The 24,998-nt window shown below is 40.2% G+C and overlaps 1 protein-coding gene across 1 annotated transcript; it reads left to right on the top strand.

Annotated features, from left to right (window-relative positions):
- Window positions 1-3,578: 3,578 nt before the first annotated feature.
- On the top strand, window positions 3,579-5,936 carry LOC111806577 (beta-fructofuranosidase, insoluble isoenzyme 1-like). Its single transcript, XM_023691948.1, has 6 exons — window positions 3,579-3,777; window positions 3,867-4,732; window positions 4,840-4,998; window positions 5,148-5,386; window positions 5,469-5,559; window positions 5,631-5,936. Exons 1-6 carry the CDS (start codon window positions 3,579-3,581, stop codon window positions 5,808-5,810), a joined length of 1,734 nt encoding a protein of 577 aa, XP_023547716.1. The 3' UTR covers window positions 5,811-5,936.
- The last annotated feature ends 19,062 nt before the right edge of the window (window positions 5,937-24,998 follow it).

The following is a 24,998-nucleotide window of genomic DNA, read 5'->3' as shown; positions in this document are numbered from 1 at the left end:
CACATGGAAAAATATACTTTTTTCTTTTAACGTTTTAATAACGCTCGTCTAGAGAATGGAAAAAGTTGTCAATGATACATTTATGTCTTCCGTGAAAAGCGACCTCAAAGTAGTTCGAAAACAAAACCATTTTTAGATACGGAACACGTGGGTGAATTTAGTCGAATTTAAAAATTTGGAAAAATTGTGGAGTAATTTGATTGTTAAGATGTGTGAAATGGGACCATGAGGTACAGAACATCACATGTAAATGGCAGCTACTAGTGGACCATCACAAAGATTTGGGCAAAAATAAAACATGGGCTCCACACCATTTTTAAATTTATATAAAAATTATGTTACACCAATGTTTTATCCTCATGTCTTAGGGCCCCAACAACCTACGAGCTTCGACCCACCAAAGTAACTTCCCCCACGTCTGTTGTAAAATTGTTTTGTTGGAAGTTGGAACCTAACCACCGGCTCGTTTCCATTCTTTTACTCTCTATGTTTAAGTTGAGCGAGAGCATAGATTTATTTTAAAGGTGCACATTGATCGGTCAAGAGGCTCAAATTAAAGATGAAAATCGAAGGTTGAGAGAGAGACTAATGAACGTTAAAGGAGATGGCGACTACTATGATGTGCAGCTTCGAATGAAGATATGTCATAAGGAGAATTAATGAGAGTGGTTATTATAATTGAGAACTAAGAAGTATTGACCAACATAAACCAACACTTTTTTGGGGATCATGATAAATTTGACCGCCAATCAAGATTTTAGTCGTAAAAAAGAAAAAAGTTTCACATGCCAATATAGATATTTTTATGGAATGATATTGTAACAGCCCAAGCCCACCATTTGTTACGATCCAAACTCACCGCTAGCAAGTAATCCTTTTTGAAATTTTCCTTTCGAGCTTTCCCCTCACCAATGTGAGATCTCACACATATTAATACTAAAAACATTTGGATGAACTACAGATGAATAGATATGTACCTGTGCCTACATATATTTATCGATAGATATGTACCTGCGTACATATATTCATAGACTAGTAAATATGAAGATTTGATACCAACATTTGAACCTTTAACTTTTGACATGAATATCACCCCATTATCAATTGTTAGCCCAAATAATAGTAATCGAGGTTTACAACAACAATACCTAAACATTGAGAGCAGCAGCATGAGTGTTGCATAATAAGGACACAGATTAGAAAAGGATAGACACAGATTCCAGCAGCAACATGGATGGACTATAACACTAATACAATCTATTGCATCGTGTTTCTATAGCAGCAATGAAAACTAGTGATCTAGCTTTTCATTCTTTCCAAGTGTAGGGAGCACGTTCAACGATCAAATAATTGTCTCGGATATCTTTTACAACCCGGATCTCGTCATCGAGGTATACCGTCTTAAACCTGTAGAAATAAGACAAAATGCCACATTTATGCTCATGATTGAATAATAAATAAAATAGTCCAGCAATGGACAGGAGAACATCTAATACTCTTATCGGTAAGATCTAGGCATAATCTTTTGTTCAAGTTTAGGTATAAGCATGAACGCCCAAACCATTAGAGGTTGCTGGAGATGTGGACATGAACATGTAAGTTAGAAATGGACAAAAAGAAAAAAAAAAAAAAGAATATTTCATTTTTAGTAAAATCAAACAATTGGGTGTAAAGTAAATAATATCATACATTCACTATAAGAGAAAGAATTTGTTTAGCTCTCGTATTATAACGGGAGACATAAGAGGATAAGACATCTATCAACATGCAGTAAATAGAATTGAACTCTAGTTTTCACATCTCCGTGATTCTTTGGAGGAATAAAAGAGGCAATGGTGCTGTAGGCTGCTTGGTAAGTAGTATTGGTTCTTTTGGAATAACCTCAACAAGCTAATGTCGTACAATTAGATCAGAAACAGAGAAGTACAATTTAAAAGAAAGTGGACTAATGTGAGATCCCATGTTGGTTGGAGAGGGAAACAAAACGAGTGTGAAAGCCTCTCCCTAGCAGACGCATTTTAAAACCGTGAGGCTGACGACGATACGTAACGGGCCAAAAAAGACAATATCTGCTAGCGGTGAGCTTGAGCTGTTACAAATGAAATTAGAGCTAGGTTCCAAATGGTGTGCCAGCGAGGACATTGGACTCCCAAAGGGGTGGATTTTGAGATCCCACACTGGTTTGAGAGAGGGAACGAAGCATTCCTTATAAGGGTGTGGAAACCTCTCCCTCGCATATGCATTTTAAAACCATGAGACTGACGTCGATACGTAATAGGCCAAAACGGACAATATCTAATAAAGTCAATAGGAATCTGTGTAAGATAGGAAAACATGGAATGTATTTGTTAGATTGGGAGTTGTTGTTTGTGTAAAACCACAACATATCTTCAATAGAATTCTCTCTTTGAATGATTTTTCAAGGAGTTTTTAACGTGAAGGATGATATTGTTGGAGAATCAGTTTTTTTTTGTAGAGACAGAAGGTGGAGTTTTTGATTCTAGTATTGATCGAACAAAATCAATTCTTACCGCAAGAACATCGTGAACTCAGAGTTTAATATCAAATATTTCAGACATACATAAATATTAACCATATATAAAAAAAAAGTGAACAAAAGGGAACTCATAAACATAATTAACTCACCAGCCCTGTCCGAATGGTGGCAAAGGAATTTCCCAGTTTCTTCGTCGCACAACAGCACTTGTAAATCTAAACAATCAGATTCAAACGCAATATCAAATTACACGAATGTAGTCTCTACTTCATTGGTGTTAGAAAATTAAAATAATAATAATAATAATAATAATAAAATATCAATAAGGTAAAATCCTCCAAATTTTGCATTATTTATGGTAACAAAATTTGGAAATAATTTTTAATCAATAAATATCATATAGAACCATAAAATAATAGGAACAAAATGAAATAAAAAATTGTTCATATCGACTTAAATTGTCTTTGGTTTTAATTTGAAAACTCGATCATAATAGACAGATTTTGGGTTTTGACTTTGAAATCCTTTTGTTGTAGTAAATGTTGGACGTTAGATCTCCAATAAATACAACATTTTCGTTTTTAAGTTATTTACATAGGTATAACAAAGTGACTAGTCTCAACCTAATAACTCGTTTATGTCTTGCTTCCCACTCCAATAATGCAAAAATCAGCGGCTAATTCAATCTTAGATTAAAGCTATTTGATTCAATTCTCTATCGTTCTTCAATATTCTTAGTGATTCAAACAAACCATTTCATAATTCTAGCCAACAAGATTCATAACTTTACAAGATTCTCACGACATATTAGTATCCTTTAAAAAATACTTACAAAAATTTTAGATAGACCTTCTAAATCTATGTATTAAAACATTTTTAATAAAATTTAAAGGTATTAATACTATTTTTTAAAATTAATTTAGATTTTTGAATATAAGATATGTTGAAAGTTGAAAGTTTGAGATTAAGTTAACCAATTTGAACTATTTTTAGACTAAATTTATATTTCTTCCTCTATAAATAGTATGAAACTCTAATTTCTTCTTCACTTCAAACTCCACTAAACAAACCAATTTCCACAATGAATTTCTTCACTCTCCTAGCTATTCTTCTTCAATTCTCCTTTTGTTCTTTGTTCGTTGACAATGGCCCCGTCGTCGTCCAAGCTCTCCATAAATTCTATCCCAAATTACAGTCTCTCGAAAACGGCAACGACACTGAGATCAAGCAGCTCCATCGAACCGGTTTCCACTTTCAACCTCACCGTCACTGGATGAACGGTTTGTAATAATTTCTACATTTTACACGTGTGCACATTGTTTTTATAATAATTTTGATATGGGCTCCATAAACATGTCATCTTATGCAGACCCGAATGGCCCAATGTATTTCAAGGGAATTTACCATCTCTTCTACCAATACAACCCCGAAGGCGCGGTTTGGGGGAACATTGTCTGGGCTCACTCAATTTCCAAAGACCTTATCAATTGGAAGTCACTGAAACCCGCGCTTTCCCCCTCAAAGCCCTTTGATATCAATGGCTGTTGGTCTGGCTCCGCCACCGTCCTCCCCGGCCTCAAGCCCGTCATTTTATACACTGGAATCGACTCCCAGAATCGACAGGTACAAAACTACGCCATTCCAGCAAACCTCTCTGATCCGCATCTAACTGAGTGGGTCAAACCGGATAACAATCCGATTGTTGACCCGGGTACGGAGGTCAATAGTAGCGCCTTTCGGGACCCGTCGACGGCGTGGCTGAGCCTCAACGGTCACTGGAAGACCATCATTGGCAGCAGGAGCGAGCAGACGGGAATGGCGTATTTGTATAGAAGCAAGGATTTTTTGAATTGGACTAAGGTGGAACAGCCTTTACATTCTGTTCCGAATACCGGAATGTGGGAGTGCCCTGATTTCTACCCAGTTTCCCACTTCGGTAGATTTGGTTTGGACACGTCGGTGACGGGAAATTGGGTTAAACATGTGTTGAAGGTGAGCTTGGAGATGACTAGATATGAGTATTATACGGTGGGGAAGTATTATCCGATGACGGACAAGTATGTTCCCGATAATACCTCGGCGGATGGGTGGAGTGGGCTGAGGTATGACTATGGCAACTTCTATGCTTCCAAGTCGTTCTATGATCCGATGAAGAAGAGAAGGGTTTTGTGGGGTTGGGCTAATGAATCTGATAGTGTCCAGGATGATGTTTCCAAGGGATGGGCTGGAATTCAGGTCTGTTTTAGATGCAATGTGCTCTGTTTTGCTCTGTTTTGTTCTATTTTTAATTGAATTTGCTCTATTTTGTATTTGGGCCGACCTTTTCTTTGTCCTTTTTGTAGGCGATTCCTAGGACGGTGTGGTTGGATCCCAATGGAAAGCAGCTCTTACAATGGCCAATTATGGAGCTCAATAGGTTGAGACGGAAGATAGTTTTGATGATAAATCAAAAGGTGGTTAAGGGACAAAATGTTGAGATCAAAGGAATTACTGCGGCTCAGGTCAGTATATTAAATTTATAACGAACCCTCTCTTAACCCAAATCCCCGACACTGTGGTTTGTAGCGGGTTAAGAAGATGTGAAAGCACCTTTAAGATTAAGAAACAAATTTGGTGTCATTCGATAAATTGTTTCTTGTGTTTTATACAGGCCGATGTTGAAGTTATCTTTAGCTTTTCGAGTTTGGATAACGCGGAGACATTTGATCCAAGCTGGGTGGACGCACAAGCTGTGTGCAGTCAGTTGGGATCAACGACCCAAGGTGGTGTCGGACCCTTTGGGCTTCTGACTCTAGCTTCAGAAAACCTTGAGGAGTTCACTCCTGTGTTCTTTAGGATCTTCAAGGCTGAGACTAACCATGTGGTTCTTATGTGCTCTGATGCAAGAAGGTAGCTTCAATTCCCTTATCAAATGGACCTTATAATTATTTTTTCATGTTTACAAAGCTCTTGTTTCTCTCTTTTGGTGTAGCTCTTCTTTGAAAGATGGATTATACAAGCCGACATTTGCAGGTTTTGTTGACATCGATTTGTCGAGTAAAAAACTCCCATTAAGAAGCTTGGTATGTTAAAGTCATAGTCTAATGCGTTCTCGTAGCATATCGGCAAATCTAAACTATGTATTATTGTGTAGATTGATCACTCGGTGATAGAGAGCTTCGGAGGAGGAGGAAAAACATGCATAACTTCGAGGGTATATCCAACAAAGGCAGTGTTTGAGGATGCTCATTTGCATGTGTTCAACAATGGAACAGAGTCTATCACGGTGGATTATCTAAGCGCTTGGAGTATGAGAAGTGCTTGGGTGAACTAACTCTTTTTTAAGAACAAATTACTAACGGCTAATAGTGTTAGAACTAACTCTTAGTTTTTGTTTAATTAAGGCTCGAAGGGCAGATTAGCCTTTTTTTTATTTTTTATTTTTTATTTATGAATAAAGAGTTAGATTTTTAGAATTTCCCTTTGTTGATCTTTATTAATTTATAAATACTTTTTAGACATAGTATTATAACAATTAATTCTATAGATGGTTCACTATGGAAAGATACTTTTAAAAAATTCAAATTAAAAAAAAAATAATAATAAAGAAATAATTCCTTTTTGAAGAAGGTAACCTTGCATTATTGTGAAGCAAGTACATTTTCATAAAGTTATTCTTCTCATATTTTAAGTTATAAGATCTTCATGTATTTCTTACATTCATATATTAATTTTTTTAAATAAATAAACCATTAACCCTAATGTTTTCTTCCTTAATAAGCCTCTAAAGTTTTGAAATACCCTCCTCCTCTTCAATAAGAAAATCATGTAACATGGGTTACATTTCTACTAGATAGTTAGGAGTGAACTCGAGTTGGGTTGAAAAAATCTTTTGGACCAACCTGAAATTTTAGGATTGAATGTTAAGCAATGTGAGATAGTCAATAATTGTTCATTTTGAATCGGGTAGCAAGAGGGCGCTTATGCGTGGGGCCTTGTGGGGAAGGGCCCAACCCAATAGGGACAGCACACCCCCACTTTAAGCACACCTCTGTATCACTTTTTCACTCTTTCTAGTCGGTGGAATTGGTGACCATGCGAGCAGGTTAGATGCGTGGGGCAGAGGGCTCGTAGTACCCCCTTTTCTTGATCCAGCATTTTCTTCGTTGAATCACCTACTAAGATGATGCGTGGGGCAGAGGGCTCGTAGTACCCAATCGGTGAACCACGTGAGCAGGTTAGATGTGTGGGGCAGAGGGCTCGTAGTACCCCCTTTTCTTGATCCAGCCTTTTCTTCCCCCTTTTCTTGATCCAACCTTTTCTTCACTGAATCACCTACCAAAAGGCAGGCCTGCACGCTGAGACTGACTACTAAGGTAGGCGGTGGACTCTTTCATTAAGGAAGGGAACTGACTACTAAGGTAGGCGGTGGACTCTTTCATTAAGGAAGGGAACTGACTACTAAGGTAGGCGGTGGACTCTTTCATTAAGGAAGGGAACTGACTACTAAGGTAGGCGGTGGACTCTTTCATTAAGGAAGGGAACTGACTACTAAGGTAGGCGGTGGACTCTTTCATTAAGGAAGGGAACTGACTACTAAGGTAGGCGGTGGACTCTTTCATTAAGGAAGGGAACTGACTACTAAGGTAGGCGGTGGACTCTTTCATTAAGGAAGGGAACTGACTACTAAGGTAGGCGGTGGACTCTTTCATTAAGGAAGGGAACTGACTACTAAGGTAGGCGGTGGACTCTTTCATTAAGGAAGGGAACTGACTACTAAGGTAGGCGGTGGACTCTTTCATTAAGGAAGGGAACTGACTACTAAGGTAGGCGGTGGACTCTTTCATTAAGGAAGGGAACTGACTACTAAGGTAGGCGGTGGACTCTTTCATTAGGGAAGGGAACTGACTACTAAGGTAGGCGGTGGACTCTTTCATTAGGGAAGGGAACTGACTACTAAGGTAGGCGGTGGACTCTTTCATTAGGGAAAGGAACTAACTACTAAGGTAGGCGGTGGACTCTTTCATTAGGGAAGGGATTTGACTACTAAGGTAGGTGGTGGACTCTTTCATTAAGGAAGGGAAGAAGGGGCCTAAGCACGGCAGATGTCGTACATACACTTGAGTGGCAAAGGAAAGCGAGATCGTACCTCTTTTTCCAGGCCTGTTCGGACATACGGTTCCCGCGGAAGATCAAGTTGGTGAGCCGTGTGATGGGAAACCTTCCCGCACGATTCGGAGAGCACTGAATTAGAATGAGAGGTTCATCACCACATCATTGCATGCAAGAGGAGCTAGCTCAATTTGCAAATTAGTCTGACTCGTAGTTCACTTCTGACTCTGTGTTCGATAGCCTAACCGTAGTGATGTTAATTGTGGTTACATTCATAAGTAGCTTGGTCCATCTTTATCCATTTCATATATGCTGAGGACCCGCATAGCCCTCAATTTATGTGTTATTTATCAATTTTTACTCAATTTATGTGTTATTTATCCATTTTTACTTTTTTTTATGCCAATGTTGGTGACGGGAGATAACTCTCTTCAATTATTTATGGGATGGGAAGGAGTAGGTCTTGCTTCATATTTGTTAATTCATTTCTGGTTTATACCACCTCAGGCAGATAAAGCAGCTATAAAAGCTATGCCCGTCAATCGAGTAGGTGATTTTGGATTAGTTCCTGGGATTTCGAGTCATTTTACTCTATTTCAAACAGTAGACTTTTCAACTATTTTTGCTCGTAATAGTGACCCCAGAAATTCTTGGATTTCTTGCAATATGAGATTGAATGTCATAACAATCATTTGTATTTTACTTCTTATTGGTGCTGTTGGGAAATCCGCACAGATAGGATTGCATACTTGGTCACCCGATGCTATGGAGGGGCTCACTCCAGTATCCGCTTCAATTCATGCAGCTACTATGGTAACAACTGACATTTTTATGATAGCAAGGTGCTCCCCTTTATTTGAATACCCACTTACGGCTTTGATTGTTATTACTTTTGCAGGAGCTACGACGTCATTCCTTGCGGCAACAACTGGATATTACAAAACCATCTTAAGAGGGTCATAGCTTATTCAACTTGCAGTCAATTAGGCTATATGATCTTTGCTTGCGGCATCTCTAACTATTCGGTTAGCGTCTTTCACTTAATGAATCACGCCTTTTTCAAAGCATTACTATTCCTGAGTGCTGGTTCGGTCATTCATGCCATGTCGGATGAGCAAGATATGCGTAAGATGGGGGGGCTTGCCTCCTCGTTCCCTTTGACCTATGCCATGATGCTCATGGGCAGCTTATCTCTAATTGGATTTCCTTTTCTAACTGGATTTTATTCCAAAGATGTGATCTTAGAGCTCGCTTACACTAAGTATACCATCAGTGGGAACTTTTCTTTCCGGTTGGGAAGTGTCTCTATCCTTTTCACCTCTTGTTACTCTTTTCGTTCACTTTTTCTAACATTTCTAATACCAACTAGTTCATTCGGGCGAGACATCGTAAGATGTCCTGATGCGCCCATTCCTATGGCCATTCCTTTAATCCTTCTGGCTCTCAAGAGTCTCTTTGTTGGATACTTGGCCAAAGTCTGACCTGTTAGCCTATAAGTCAGTACTGTGACGAAGCGGCTCTTGCTCACCCGACATGATTGTACGAGGTCACAATTCACCCAACACGATTATCGGTGGTGAGCAAGAATTGGGGATCGAATGTGGGCGAAATTCCCGCCAATGGCTGATGTTCAGTCGACTCCCTCCCCCTTTGTGGGGGTCCGGACCCTACGAGTGAGCAGAAAAGGGAGGAGGAAAGAGGCCCTGACGAACCGTCATAACTAGTGAACAACTGTAAGCTTCGCTACCCAATAGTATGGAGTACTGACCACACTGACGGACTGGCCTTGAAGCATCTAATGGACCATGGACTAAACGGCCACTGCTTGAAAGGACTATGTNTCTCTAACTATTCGGTTAGCGTCTTTCACTTAATGAATCACGCATTTTTCAAAGTATTACTATTCCTGAGTGCAGGTTCGGTGATTCATGCCATGTCGAATGAGCAAGATATGCGGAAGATGGGGAGGCTTGCCTCCTCGTTCCCTTTTAAACTATGTCATGATGTTCATGGGCAGCTTATCTCTAATTGGATTTCCTTTTCTAACTGGATTTTATTCCAAAGATGTGATCTTAGAGCTCGCTTACACTAAGTATACCATCAGTGGGAACTTTTCTTTCCGGTTGGGAAGTGTCTCTATCCTTTTCACCTCTTGTTACTCTTTTCGTTCACTTTTTCTAACATTTCTAATACCAACTAGTTCATTCGGGCGAGACATCGTAAGATGTCCTGATGCGCCCATTCCTATGGCCATTCCTTTAATCCTTCTGGCTCTCAAGAGTCTCTTTGTTGGATACTTGGCCAAAGTCTGACCTGTTAGCCTATAAGTCAGTACTGTGACGAAGCGGCTCTTGCTCACCCGACATGATTGTACGAGGTCACAATTCACCCAACACGATTATCGGTGGTGAGCAAGAATTGGGGATCGAATGTGGGCGAAATTCCCGCCAATGGCTGATGTTCAGTCGACTCCCTCCCCCTTTGTGGGGGTCCNTCAGATGCCATGATGCGCCCATTCCTATGGCCATTCCTTTAATCCTTCTGGCTCTCGGGAGTCTCTTTGTAGGATACTTGGCCAAAGTGTGACCCGTTAGCCTATAAGTCAGTACTGTGACGAAGCGGCTCTTGCTCACCCGACACGCTCGTACGAGGGCACAATTCACCCAACACGATCATCGGGGGTGAACAAGAATTGGGGATCGGATGCGGGCGAAATTCCCGCCAATGGCTGAGATGTTCAGTCGACTCCCTCCACCTTTGTGGGGGTACGGACCCTACGAGTGAGCAGAAAAGAGAGGAGGAAAGAGGCCCTGGCGAACCGTCATAATTAGTGAACAAGTGTAAGCTTCGCTGCCCCACAGTATGGAGTACTGACCACACCGAGGGACAGGCCCGAAAGCGAAGGACGGGAACGAGCGGAATCAATGTGTTCAAATTTCTGGCCTTGCACCGACCATCTAATCGACCATGGACTAAACGGCCACTGCCTCAAAGGACTATGTCCAGGGGACCGCCGCCCCCCACACACAAGGTACATCTTGCGCCTATGGGCCGCTATTATCCAACAAGACACTCGAAACTGCAAGGATAAAAAATCCACCCGGTAGACTGCCGAGCTACAAGTCCCACGACACAGGAGCGGGATTCTCTAATTTCCAAGGTCGCAGGTTTCCAAGAGGGCCCACATGGAGACTTGGCAGGAAATGCAAAGGTTACAACAATGAAAGCCGGCCGGCCGATAAGCGGAAGAGAATCTACTTGTTGAGTTATGATTTGAGTAGGCAGATAATAAAGAATACTCTAACCTGGGAACCGAACTGTGGCTATACCAAGCCCCATCTATTTTGGTTGGGCTGACAATTTGTGTCTAACGAGATCAACAAAATTCTCAAGGAACTAGTTTCATAACATAATTGTTATTATGTCTTCAAGGATTTGGTTCTAAAAAAGAAGAAAGAAGAGAGTGGGTTTCCTCTTCTTCTTGTGTAAGCAAAGAATGAACAACCTTAAATGTATTAAAGCAGGTCCACTAAAACGTGGGAAATTCAAAAGGACGACAACTATCTTATTCGATCATGAACGAGTTGGTCTAAAAAATCTTCCTTGAGGAGATAGTGGAAACATATACAACCTTGGCCTATGGATTTCTTAACCTCGGGTCAGCCAAAGCGACCCCTTCAAATCAGTAAGTATTCTGGCGGGTCTACCTAGTGTAGCGCGAGCTAAAAGGATCTTTCAAGAAATACCTGATCGAGGTTTAGAAGATATGTTTTCATATTGGGTTTTAGACCTTATTCACTGGCCTTATAAGAGCTCCCTCGATCTTATGCTCACCATGTCCCTTGTAGTAGGTGCTTTTTCTTTTTGGGCACTGGTACCCCAAGCCATTCTCGAAGTGGACCCGACCGTCATCCAAGATCCCAACAAAGCTACAATGCGTAAAGAAACCCAACTCGATAGCCCTAACTTCGTTGCCTGGAGGATATATATCACTCTGACCAAAAGCATACTGAAACAATATCATGAGCTGATAGGGGATCAATGTATCGAGGATCCTTGGACTGAAGTAAGGAAGCGAGCATTCGCGTACACGTTAATTTCGATAAACATTGGTTTAATGCAAGATTCGGTGTGTACTTCCCACCTAAATATAGGCCATATAGAAAAGGAGGAACAATGGTTCAATCTAAGAGCAAATACACGAGGATATCCTCGATGCAAAAATAGAATGCAAAAATAGAATGCAAAATAGAATCATAAAAGTAGAAGAAAATGAAAGAAAAACTCAATTAAGATCCAATCAAGAGAAAGAAAAGAAAGAAAAGAGACAATAGAATATGTTAAATCAGGGACAGGATTGAATACGAGATAAATCCTACTGTGAGTGAATATGATCTGATTTTTAGTTAACCATTTTTTGTTAGGTAACTATTTCGTTCTACTGTGAGTGAATATGATCTGATTTTTAGTTAACCATTTTTTGTTAGGTAATTATTTTTACGTTCAACCCACACACAATTGAAGTAAATGGGAAGTACATGTCGAGTTTACTTTTCTATTTTTAGGATACTTTGTTATTTAAATATACCAAATGAATCAGAAATCAGATCATCGGGTCTTCAGGCAAATATTCTCTCCTTTGTTTTCCATTATTTTTTTTTCTTCGAAAAAGTTTTCTTTCGGCCGTTTTTTCTCTGTTGACGTTTTCCTCTCAATTGCCAAGAGTCAACGAACTCCAGTGATAGGAAAGAAAAGAGACCTTGTTTACCTTGAAAGAAGTCCATTAGATTTGAATGTGTATAACATATATCTTTCCTTCCAAAAAAGAAGAATATGAAAAAGAACGGACTAAAGCCTAAAAGAAATGAGATAGTGAAACCCGAGTGAAATAAGGAAAGGTAATAGAGTATAAGGTTTCGGTCAGGGAATAGAGGTCCAGGGGAAGCAGCTCACTTCACACTAACCCAATCTCTACCAGTGAAAAAAAGGTATTGAAGATAGAAGTTCAATAGAAGAAAATGAAAGAAAAAGAGGAAGGTAATAGAGTCAAAGGTTCAGGAAAGAAAAATGAACAAGAATAAGGAGAAAAAGAAGAAAGAAAAAGAGACCGTAAAGGTTCAGGTTCAGGATAAGGAGAAGTTAAGTTGGATGAATCTCCTCTCTCTCCAAATTCTTCTTTTCTGACTCTCACCATTTTCAGTTCAATCAAGAAAAATAGGGTATAAGGGGAAGGATTCATTCTTATGAACCGAGCTCAAGCTATCTATTTTACTCTCCTGTAAATTCTATTTGTTTAAAGCCTAGAAAAAGAAAAGAGAGGTTAAATTCTATTTGTTTAAAGCCTAGAAAAAGAAAAGAGAGGTTAAATTCTATTTGTTTAAAGCCTAGAAAAAGAAAAGAGAGGTGAACGAGTAAAGTCAAATTAATCCTTCCTTAAACCTTCTGAAACAGAATAAGGAGAAAGAGAAGAAAAAGAGAAGTAGTGAAGCCTATTTACCGAGTGAAAGAATAAAGAGGGAATAGGGTCTTTGGTGAAAGTCAGGTTAAATAAAGGTTCCAGAGCGAAGCTACTCGACCAATAGAATAGACAGAGGATTTAATTGACTCAACTGTATTTGTTCGTTTTGATTTAATTATCTTCTTCTGATTCTGTAAAGGTTCAAGAGTTTACCGAGTTTACAGTCTTTGAAGGGAAAACTTTGATTCGAGACGCTTTACCTCATGAAAGAATAGTGAAACCCTAGTTTAAGAAGAATCGTTTGAAAGATAGAAAGGAAGCAAACAAAAATGTTGCTACTAAATCTTTGAACCACCTTATTTATTAACCTGACCTTACTTCTTACGAGAATGATGATTTTATTACGAGACAAATTCTTCTTTTATGACGAGAATCTGAAAGGAATCAAAAGAGAAAGACGAAAGAAATGAAAGAAAAACCATTCTTGAAGAAGCGTGACCAATAAAATAGGTTATGGAAAGAAAAGTTTTGAGACCGAGGTTAATGAGGTAATCCCAGCAGCTTTACCTATTGATTCAAAGGTGAAGGAGAAAGAACCAAACCCCTATTTCCTCGAATTAATAAGGAGTCTTTCCTTCCTTAAATCCTACTATCCTCTTTTAGTCTTTCCTTCCTTAAATAAACCTGACAAAAAAGAATAAGAAGAAACGGACTAAAGCGAGGAGCGAAGCCACCTTGTTTACAGTGAGTGAAAGAATATGAGAGCAAGGGAAGAAGAATTTGGAGAGAGAAAGAACCTTTAACCTATTTACTAAGTTGACGAAGATTTTATTGACTCGACTAGGTAATCTCAAACTAGGGGAAGGAAGGAGTGAAACAAACAGACAAGAAATATTAAAAAAAAAAGAAGAAGAAAATGAAAGAAAAACGAAGTCTCATCCCTAACTAAATGATAATAATTCCTCTCCTTTATAGTCAAGCTGCTTTGCACCTTTCCCTCTTCTCGTAACCCAAAGGCATAAATTGATAGCTTCCTTTTCGAGTCACCCTTAGATTATCACTAAGAAAAAGAGGAAGGGAATAGAGTAGAGTCAAAGGTTCCAGTCAGGGAATAGATTTAAAGGTTCCGAAGCTAAAAGCACACCAACATCATTGTAATCGAAGCCTAGTTTACGAGGTTCAGGTTAATAAATAAGGTAAATAGGTAAAGCTGCTAATGAATGGACTCTCCTTTACAGTCTCACATATTCTCTCCTCTTCTCCTGTAAAGTGAAGGAGCGAAGCCGAGTTTACAGTGTTTGAAGAGAGAGGTTCAGGAGCGAATCAGTTTCCCCTTTCCTGACTGAAACATGACTTAATGAACGAAACACTGTGTAGTATATATATCCACAGTCTCAAGAAAAGAGATAGTGAAATCCGAGTGAAAGAATAAAAGAGAAATGAAAGCGAAAACTCACTCTTTTTCAGCTACCTAACAAAATGATGATAATTCCTCTCCTTTACAGTCGGGTTGCTTCGCACCTTTCCCTCTTCTCGTAACCCTTAGAAGTAAGAAAAATAGTTTACAATGTTTGAATGATTTTTTATTCTTTTGTTTCCTGTAAAGTTTGTTTTTGTTTTCGGTCAAGTCTTGACTTGAAACACTTGATTTTGAAGGAGAAAGACTATTATCCTATTTACCGAGTGAAAGAAGCGAGAGGAAAGAAAAGAGCTACTTTTACCTCGTGAAAGAAGGGAGATGAAAGAAGCCGAGGTTCAGGTTTTTGGTTGAGTCTTTCTCTTTTTCTTATGATTTAGAATTGTTGAGGAGAGAAGACGAAGACAGAGTGAAAGAGTTGTTTTCAATAAAGAAGGAGAGGAGCGAAGCAATGAGACCGAAGGGAGAGGAGCTGTTATCTATGTAATTGAAGAAGTTGTAGAAGAGCACCACCACGGTTTAGGTCCCGACACATGGGGGATTAATTCAGCAGCAAGGATCGTGAATGGAGGAAAGGGAAGAATGTTACCAAAATTTTGAAGTCACCCCCGACCGAGACCTAGATGGCAACCTAACCTAGTACGTCATAATTGAGAAAGGGAACTAACCCCCTAGGAAAAGAAAAATAACAAAACAAATGTAGAATGTATTGAGAGCCCCACTCTTTGCATTGGCTGAAAATGGTCATAGTCTAGAGTTTTTACTCGGCTCGGTCTGTTACCATCAGCCAAACAAAGAAGCCTTATCCTACAGAGAGATGGAAGAGCTCCAGGTGAAAGGGATTTTTCTTAGCTCCCGATACGCCGAATGCCGAAACCTCAACAAGTGACGATGACCATTTCGGTAGACACCGAAGTCCAGTCCAAGATTCATAAGGAATCTTAAGAGCCCAGGGACATACCTTTCAACCAAATCTAGACATACCTGTATGAGATCGTTAAATAGATCTTCAGGGACAAAGGACGGCCTCTGAACGATAGAATCGTAAATTTCTTTCTAAGATTAAGAAGAATCCACTTTATTAACAAAAACAAAGATAAAAAAGAGAAAAGTGAACCAGTTGATCCTTTCGCCCTTCCTACTTATTACGATGAAAAGAAAGAATACACCTAGGAATGCCAAAGTGATTAAGTGAGATCGGAAAAGGTAAAGGGAGGTTAATCGTCCTTTCACTAAGAATACCTCTGAAGGACTATACCGCAAGATTGAATATAAAAAGCGGTGCCAAGGTTCAGTAACACCATCTCTGGTTCTTGGTAATGCCATCTGTCATTTTGCACCTTATACGCCGGCTCCAAGAATTTCTTTGATAAAGACTATATGTTGGTAATGCTGGGGCACGCCTTAAAGTAAAGTGCTCCTCCCTAGGTCCACCGTCGTCAACTATCGATGACTTGCCTTCAGTGTTCTTACAGCACTTCATAGTCTTTATATAGTCTTTCTCGTACCCTTGTAGAGCTGCTCATCAAAAAACGTTTCCCAAGTCATGTTGCAACCAGACAACTCCATCTCTCTCTTGTATTGTGTCCTTCCTCCTTAGAATCGTTGTCTGATGGTCTGAATCTCCACTGGAATCTGAACTTGGCGTCTTGGCTTCCTCCTTCGATCCGTCTTGCAAGTGCAGGGTAACCCTGGCCGGATCTACTTTCTCGACTGTGTGCTTGCCGCCTAAACCTTCTCAACTCTGGCCGCCTATAGCAGTTATTTTTCGAGTAGCGTCTCGTAAGCATCTTCGTGCTAAGCCGTCAAAGCAAAAAAGTAGATGCTAAACTAAAGGTGCATCAATGGATACCTTCTGCCTCAAACACTTCTCCAGCGGCTTTACTAGTCGCAGGTCTGCCATTCCAGTGTCTAGACTAGAAAAGTAAGAACATTGACTTACCGATCGCCTACCATATCTCCTCTATTTTTGGATTTCACTTACCCTTGCTTCCACACCGTGTTTTGATTTTACTTCTTTAAAAAGAAAAGTGTCTTTTTCAATCTTTTTTGAATCCACAGCGCAATCGGACAGATATTGATTTTTATGAACAGATAGAAGGAGGATATATAGATTTGCTTGTGGAAGAACTCTACTTGAGAAGTTAGCCCGAGAAGCTTGAGCTTGAAAGGGGTATCGTACACATTTTATATAAATAAGCGCTTTTATGGGCTACGGGTGGAGGGCTATGAGATCGTTCACTCAATTTCGGGGAAAGAACTCCCTAAGTCTTAGTTGGAAGCTAAACCAAAGCTAAGCTTGTAGGCTCGTAGAGAAAGCCATTTTGCAGGTATATCCACGAATCTATGTTCCTGAACAGTCTTGGAGAAACCACCAGCACCCGATGTTGAACACAACTCTCTGTGGGAAACACTCGCACACTTTATTAAGACCAATCGAGAAGAGAGTACAAGACATTTTGTAGAAACGACTAATTGGTGTTGCTTGGTATTTCTTGGGATGATGAACTAGGTAGAGTGGAGGGGTATTTATACTAGATGGTAGTCAATCTATTCCTAAAATTTCTCCATGTTTTTCCTAAAATACCTAAATCATTTTCCTAAATTTATTCCTAAAATACCTAAATCATTTTCCTACATTTATTCCTAAAATCCTAAATCATAAATATAATTACTCATACAATGGTTGGGCTTAATCCTATTGGGCTAGTGATGACATTTTAACACTCCCCCTCAGCACTAGTCCTCATTCGTTGCACCATGTTGAGCTGACAGTGAAAACTCTCATGTTTGCCGGTATTCAACCCTATTGTAAACAAGTTTGCCATTTGATCATCTGTCTTGACCTACTGCATCTCGATTTCTTCCTTCAAGACTCNATTAAGACCAATCGAGAAGAGAGTACAAGACATTTTGTAGAAACGACTAATTGGTGTTGCTTGGTATTTCTTGGGATGATGAACTAGGTAGAGTGGAGGGGTATTTATACTAGATGGTAGTCAATCTATTCCTAAAATTTCTCCATGTTTTTCCTAAAATACCTAAATCATTTTCCTAAATTTATTCCTAAAATACCTAAATCATTTTCCTACATTTATTCCTAAAATCCTAAATCATAAATATAATTACTCATACAATGGTTGGGCTTAATCCTATTGGGCTAGTGATGACATTTTAACACTCCCCCTCAGCACTAGTCCTCATTCGTTGCACCATGTTGAGCTGACAGTGAAAACTCTCATGTTTGCCGGTATTCAACCCTATTGTAAACAAGTTTGCCATTTGATCATCTGTCTTGACCTACTGCATCTCGATTTCTTCCTTCAAGACTCTCTCTAATGAAATGGTAGTGTACCTCCACATACTTTGTTCTAGCATGAAACATCGAATTTTCTGCTAGGCGAATCACAGATTGGTTGTCGCAATGAATTGGTATTGGATAGTCAATTTTCTGGTGCCAATCTTCCATCAAGAGTTTCAGCAATGTACTTTTCTGAGCTGTTCCAGCTGCTGTTATGTACTCTGCTTCTTTAGTTGACAATGATATTGTTGGTTGTCTTTTGTTACACCAAGAAATTGTTCTCGAACCAAGATTGAACACATACCCGGTGCTTGACCTTCAAGTATTGTGATATTGTTTGACATATCTCAAGGTCCGTCGGGCCGCATCCAAATGAGGCTTCTTTAGACTTCGCATATACTGACTAATGACACCAACTTCATTTTCGAATCCATTTGGTTGGTTCATGTAGATCTCCTAATCCAACTCTCCATGCAAGAAAATATTCCTTCATATCCATCTGCCAAAATTTCCAATCTTTATTAAAAAGTGCTGGAGGAACCTGTACAATAGTCATCTTCGCCACTGGACTAAACATTTCATCATAGTCTAGTCCATATTGTTGACAAAACCCTCGAGCTACCGGTTGAGTCTTGTATCTTTCGATTGATCCATCAGGTCAACGCTTTATTTTGTAGACCCACTTGAAAGAGATGGGTTTAACATCTTCTAATCTTGGCAGTAGTTCCCAAGTTTGATTATGCTCTAGGGCTATAATTTCTTCCCCCATCGCTTTCTGCCAAGTTGAGTTTTTTTATGCTTCTTCATATGTCTCCGGCTCATTAACTTCATCTTCTACTGCGTTGGCATACTCTGAATTTGGCTTTAGGATTATTTCTGAATGTCCAAGCTGTTGAGGTGTTATTTCATTTTCACTAGGTTCGCTTGGTTTTGTCACTTCTTGCTCACCAACACTAGTGTCACTTGAATCTTCAGGCACATCAGCACTTAAGAAAATGTGTACAGTTTGCTCCCCCATCTTCTGTGGAAGAATCTCGTCAGTTTGCTCCTCCGTGTTCTGTAGAAGAATTTTTTCAGTTTCCTCCCCCGTGTTCTGTAGAAAAATTTCTTCAATTTGCTCAAGGCTTGGTAATACTTCCTTCTCTGAGGGCCACCCCTCTTCCATTGCACCACTTTGATCGTCAATCATGTGGTTTGAGTATCCTGAATCAATGATCCAATCATTCTCATAATTGATATGGTCTCCCATATCGCCATGAGTGCTAGCTCATCTTCTTCTATAGCATACAGTACCTCTGCATCCCATTCCTCCCCCATCTCCATGTTGGAGGATGCCACATTGCTTTGGATAGATTTTTTATTGGACCAACAATCTCTGGACATGTGGCCCTTCTTCCCGCAATTGTAGCAAATGCCCTCAAATCTTTTCCCTTGAGAGTTATTAGTATCGTTCTTCTGAGCTCTCCCTGGTTGTACAGTTCCTTGGGGACTTCTTCTTTTGTCACCATTGTATCCGCGTTTTGTAGATGGCCTATTATTGCTCTGGCTTTCACTTGTGTAGAGTGCTTCTTCTTCACCCTTCAATGTGATGCCTCCTATTTGTTTAGCCATGGCTTCTTGGCTGGCTAACAAATTTTCGAACTCTACAAGTGATGGTTGAGTGGGCCATCTTTGTACAGCAATAATAAAGCTTCTATATTCTGGTCGCAATCCGTGGATTATAATCCTCTTCATTTGAGATTCTACAATGGCGAACTTTGGGTCTTGTTCAGTAATCTCCCGACAGATCGACTTGACCTTGTGGAAGTACTGAGCAATCGTCATGTCACGTTGTAAAATTGACAACAACTCATTCTCCAGAAGTTGTAGCCTCGTATCATTCTTCTTTGAGAACAATATCATGAACGTGTCACATGCTTCTTTCGGTGTCTTATCATCCCAAATATGCTCTAACCTCTCTTCTCTGATTGTGGTCTTCAAGGCAAACACTACTTTGCCTGCTTTGATTCACCATTTGCACAAGGCGCCGTAAGAATCATCCTCTGGCAGCGTACTTTCGCACCCGCCAATGATCTCCCAAAGATCATGTCCTTGTAAATAGGACACCATGCATGTTGCCCACGTGTTGTAGTTGTTGTTGTTGAGTTTCTTGATTCCTCCAACGATTTAGAAATCACCCATCGTGTTGGCTATACCTCAGTAATACCAAACAAGCTCTTTCGACACAAGATTTGCAGAGTCACAGACTACTCACGACACAAAAGAAACGCACTCACAACTAATCTCAAGAAATCGTTTCTGATATGGAAGATCAGACAGAGCTGCAACCACAAAGCATACTAAGAATTCCAAGAGATCAGATAACTGACACTAACCTCGCTCTGATACCAGATTGTTGAACACAACTCTCTGTGGGAAACACTCGCACACTTTATTAAGACCAATCGAGAAGATAGTACAAGACACTTTGTAGAAACCACTACTTTGTGTTGCTTGTTATTTCTTGGGATGATGAACTAGGTAGAGTGGAGGGGTATTTATACTAGATGGTAGTCAATCTATTCCTAAAATTTCTCCATGTTTTTTCTAAAATACCTAAATCATTTTCGTAACTTTATTCCTAAAATCCCTAAATCATTTTCCTACATTTATTCCTAAAATCCTAAATCATAAATATAATTACTCATACAATGGTTGGGCTTAATCCTATTGGGCTAGTGATGACATTTTAACACCCGACTTACCAGAATGTCCTGTTGTAGCACCATGAAAGTCTTGGTTCCTCTTGGAAGCACCACCACTATGAATTTTAACCGGAAGTCAATTCCCAAGCAAGAAACTTGTTTACCTTCATACTTTGCTCAGTTTTCTTCGAATAGAAAGCAGAGATAGCAATTTAAACATCATTAGCAATCCTCCGATTAGAATCATGAGGGAGAATCAGTCTCCTTCACTCAAAACCAAAATCTTTCATGCTATCGCACAGAAGGTCGTACGTCACTAGCAATCAAAACCAAACTTCATATCCTTACAAGAAGCATTGCTACATAACCAATCCGTGAATGCCAAGGAGTAGAAGGTACTTGCAGCTAAGGCCAAAAGCGCACTTTATATATACTAACGCTTTAGAGTTAGAGGCTACCACGGTGCGAAGTAGAGGAAAAAAAACTTGCGAGTCTTTAAGTTGCACATTCATGCCCAGAATAGAATCTGCTGCTTAAGCTGCTGGGTGAATATCCCTTGCTATTAAATCTGCTACAGTTATCTCATCTATAGAAGAAGCTGGTATNAATCTTCCTTTAGCCTATCTTTTCGTGATAGCTTAAGTTGATTATAGAACGTTAGGAAGCCTACTGGCACATCCAATCAAACTTGCTCTTGGCTGCTTGAAAACTTGGCTTTATCACACTCGATAGCGGGGAACTTTACGATCACTTTTAGAACTAGTAAGAAAACTAAACAGAATAGGGTTTTCTTTTCCCAAAGGTTTCTATCTATCAATTACGAGGGTAGGTACGTCGAGTCAAGTAATCAAAGACTTGGACAATACCGCATACCAAAACAGAACAACAAACAACTTTCCTTCCGGGTGGTCTACCCGTCTCACTTGCTTAGTTGACTAAGGTAAGGTAGCTTAACCTTGAAGAAGGGGCATTTCCCTCTCGTCCTACTGCGGTAAGGTAGCAGTAAAGTCTTGGAAGCAAGCAAGTCTCTTAGTGAGTATGGTAATCTGGTCTGGATAGGCAGTCTGGTTGTCTGATTAAGTAGCCCCGCAGTCTATCCAGCCTAGTTTCCTAAGAGTGGTCGATGTCGGCTAAGTTCCTTTTCTTTGTTTAGGGCCAACTTTCTCTTGTAAGCATAACTCCCCCTCCTTTACCCTATATTGAATCCTACCGAGAAGTAGAGGAAGTAGTCTTTGACTGAGTCCCCTAGTCTTCCATTCGATTCGGACCTAAGAGCGGTCAAAGTCGTATCAGGTCCAGTTGCTTCTTTTGTTTGAGTTCTTGTCCATTCCTGAAGGAAGGAATTTTGTTGTTGCTTCAGTGAGCGATTTCTCTTTCCAAGCCAATTCTTCGATTGATCTATTCCTCTAGTCGGCTTTAGACTAAGTTTTCTTTCATTTTGTTCCCTGAGCTTGAAATTGTATAAACAGCAGCCCTAGACAAATTTTTTATTGTGCAAATTGGAGAAAGGTACTCAGAAAAGGGTGTGTGTGATCGAGTCAATGTGCTTTCCTGGTGGATCACCATTTTGATGCTTTCTTCTGTGTCTGGTAGGTATGATTTTTTGTGTATTAACATATAGAACTTCTCTGTCTTTTTTTGTGGAAGGGAGAAAAGGAACTTGACTTTAGGCCCAGCTGATCTTGGAAAACTCAAGAAGGAGTTCCAGCTTGGAGATTAGCTGCTATTCTTTAGTCCTATCCACTTTTGCTAGATCAAAAGAGGTTTATACGCTTGGTTGACCAATGATTCTATTTTGCATTCAATTTTTGTATCTTGATCTGTGATCAGGGCTTTAGTTCTTCTTTGTTAGTTTTGAAAATCTCTGGAAAGATTCTTTCTCTGAGGGCATCGTGCGCCAGCCCGAACTTATCTAGTGAGGGTAACAAGACTGACTCCATTTGTGTTTGAGATTCGAGAATAACGTATGCCATATATATCAAGAAATGTTAATCGATTAACGGGAATATTCCCTATAGCCCTTTTGCTGGGGTTTCATCGTTAATGATTTCATCTTCCAGAAAGAGACTCCCCTAGCTATGCTTACGAGTTGACTAGCGATTTTCGAGTCAAATAGTTGGACTGCCATAAAGAACCTCGATTGATTCCCATTGTACTCGCCTACTATATTGAAACTCTTGGATCCGAAAATGGAGCCAATCATTCTAACGAATCTATAAGAATATGCTCAAGGGTTCCTCTTTTTGCTAATTGAAGGAGGTATTCATTTCACTTGGTAAGAAAGTTGGGTCAATATTCTTAGCCGAGCATCCCCCCAGAGCTAGAACATAGGGGCCGACCTCCAAGCTTTTCATGAGCACAAGTGAATAAAAGAAGATCACGTCTCCGAAGGTGGCGGTATCACTGTCTACAGGTCGAGTCACGAAATGAAAAGTGCAAATACTCGACGCCGTGAATCAAGAAATTCGGGTGATAGACGAAGGCGTTGGTCCGTGCCTTAGGGGAAATCATCCGCGCCAGTGTATAAAAAGACATTTGAAATTCTAACACGAGGAGAGCTTATGGACAAAAAATGAGGATTCCAGCAGCTTTTGTCACTGATGATCAGTGTTCACAAGAGCAAGACGGTTTCCGGCAGCTTTTGTCACTCATGATCAGTGTTCACAAGAGCAAGACGGTTCAATGTCTTACAATGTTCAAGTAGCCAGCATTCTTGTCGGAAGGATTTTTTAGGAGGCCCGTACACCTATCGAACATGCTTCAAGGATGGAACAAGATGATGAAGAAGCCACAAAGAAAGGAGAGGGAAGGTATGGAGGAGAATCTAGGAAGAGAACAATGAGATCTCTGAAAAGGGAAGGCAAGTAAGTAGTAGTCGAAATGCTGAAGAGGAGACAACCCGCTCTTGAACTTCAGACTATGCGCGTCGTGTGCTCGATCTAGCAATCTTGGACAATTGTTTTGATGAACTCTCACTAAACTCAAAAAGAAAGAAGAGAAAGAACTTGGAGTTGGGGCTGACATAATAGGTTGCTTGCTTACCAAGCCATCCTCGCTTCGCTCCTTCCCCTCGTCAACTCGGTAAAGCAATTTCATTGCCTGAACCTATTCTATTGGCCTCACTGCTTCGCTCTTCTCCTCTTCTCTTTGAGCAGCTTCACCCCTCCAGTTCTGTTATTATTCTTTACTTATTATTAGATATAAAAATGACTCACTATCAAAATGAAAGACGATCGATTATCTAACCAAGAAGATAGAGAGTCCCACATACAAGAAAAGATCACAAATAGAGTTAAACCAAGTAAGATTGCAAAGGCATAATGACAGTAGGGTCGGGATATCCCCGCCCTCCGAACCAGACGTGAAGGTCTCCCCTCATCTGGCTCTCTGCAGGGGAATCTCCACTCACTGCTTCCCCTAATATCCTTCCTTTAACACATCATGGGGGTTTACAGGAGATTCCAGAGGCTCGCTTAGAAAGACTGCTATACCATACCTTTTGACTCAACTCGACTCTAGTAGTCACTAGACTCACTATAGTAATCCGTCTGGCTACCCTTGCTGAAATCATTACTCTAAATTCTCCCGTGCTCTAGCAATTGCGCTCCCTAGACCATAACCATGTAGTTAGATAGGGACAATCAATCCGTAGTGACGGGAATCTAGGAATGAATGGGGATCCCTATCAATATAAAAATGAAGAATATTTAGAGTTTTCTCCCTTTCTCTCACTCAATAGATGTATCTGGTCTGATACGGCTTAGTAAAGTAATACGAGATAATGGAATGCAATGGGATGGATGGTAGAGGGCTACTTGCACCCAAAAACGATGATTCACTTGTCCACTTGTCCATAGGGACCTCGTGGCATACAACCGAAACGACTTCCACTAGATAGCCACCCCTTTCTCTCTTTTTACAGCCTCATGGATGGACGAAAGAAGGGAAGTTACAGAACGGGACTGTGAAGGCTCGTGAAGTAGACAGCAAACAACAGCTTTTCAGCCCCCTAACCTTGTATTGTATATCATTCTAGCACTAGGCTAGCATGCCCCTTTCTCTAATAATCAACTCAGCTTTGAAGATGGCAGCTCTACTATACTATACTCATTGTAGGGCGGTGGGAGCTTTAAGAATTTAATATCAAGTAAAGGGAACTCTATCATGATCTTACGAATCTAAAGATCTCAAAATGGAAGAACAAGCTCTTTTGCTCGCCCCTCTTCCTATCTCTAAAGGGGCGTAAGCACTGAACTTGATAGGGGATGAGATTCATTCACTTGCATTACTGCTAGCACTACAAAAAGCTCTGGTCTTAACACCCTGACTACTGCTGTGCAGCCTTTCCTCGGGTTCGTAGAGTCGGGTTTTTCGTTTACCCACAACGGAGGAGCCGCCCCCACCAGGCAGGTGGCCACGGGTCATAACGCACTCTTCGCACAACAAATCCACTTTGAAGTTGACTAATTCGCTCGGCCAATCGTTGGAATGTGTACGAGATACCATAGGGGCCCAATATCTCAATAGCACCTTTGTCTAAAGCTTCGAAT

The sequence above is a fragment of the Cucurbita pepo genome, chromosome LG12, assembly GCF_002806865.2.
Source record: "Cucurbita pepo subsp. pepo cultivar mu-cu-16 chromosome LG12, ASM280686v2, whole genome shotgun sequence".
In the NCBI taxonomy this organism is placed as follows: domain Eukaryota; kingdom Viridiplantae; phylum Streptophyta; class Magnoliopsida; order Cucurbitales; family Cucurbitaceae; genus Cucurbita; species Cucurbita pepo.
Note: the sequence above shows the minus strand (reverse complement) of the source record. Positions and strands in the feature narration are given on the sequence as shown.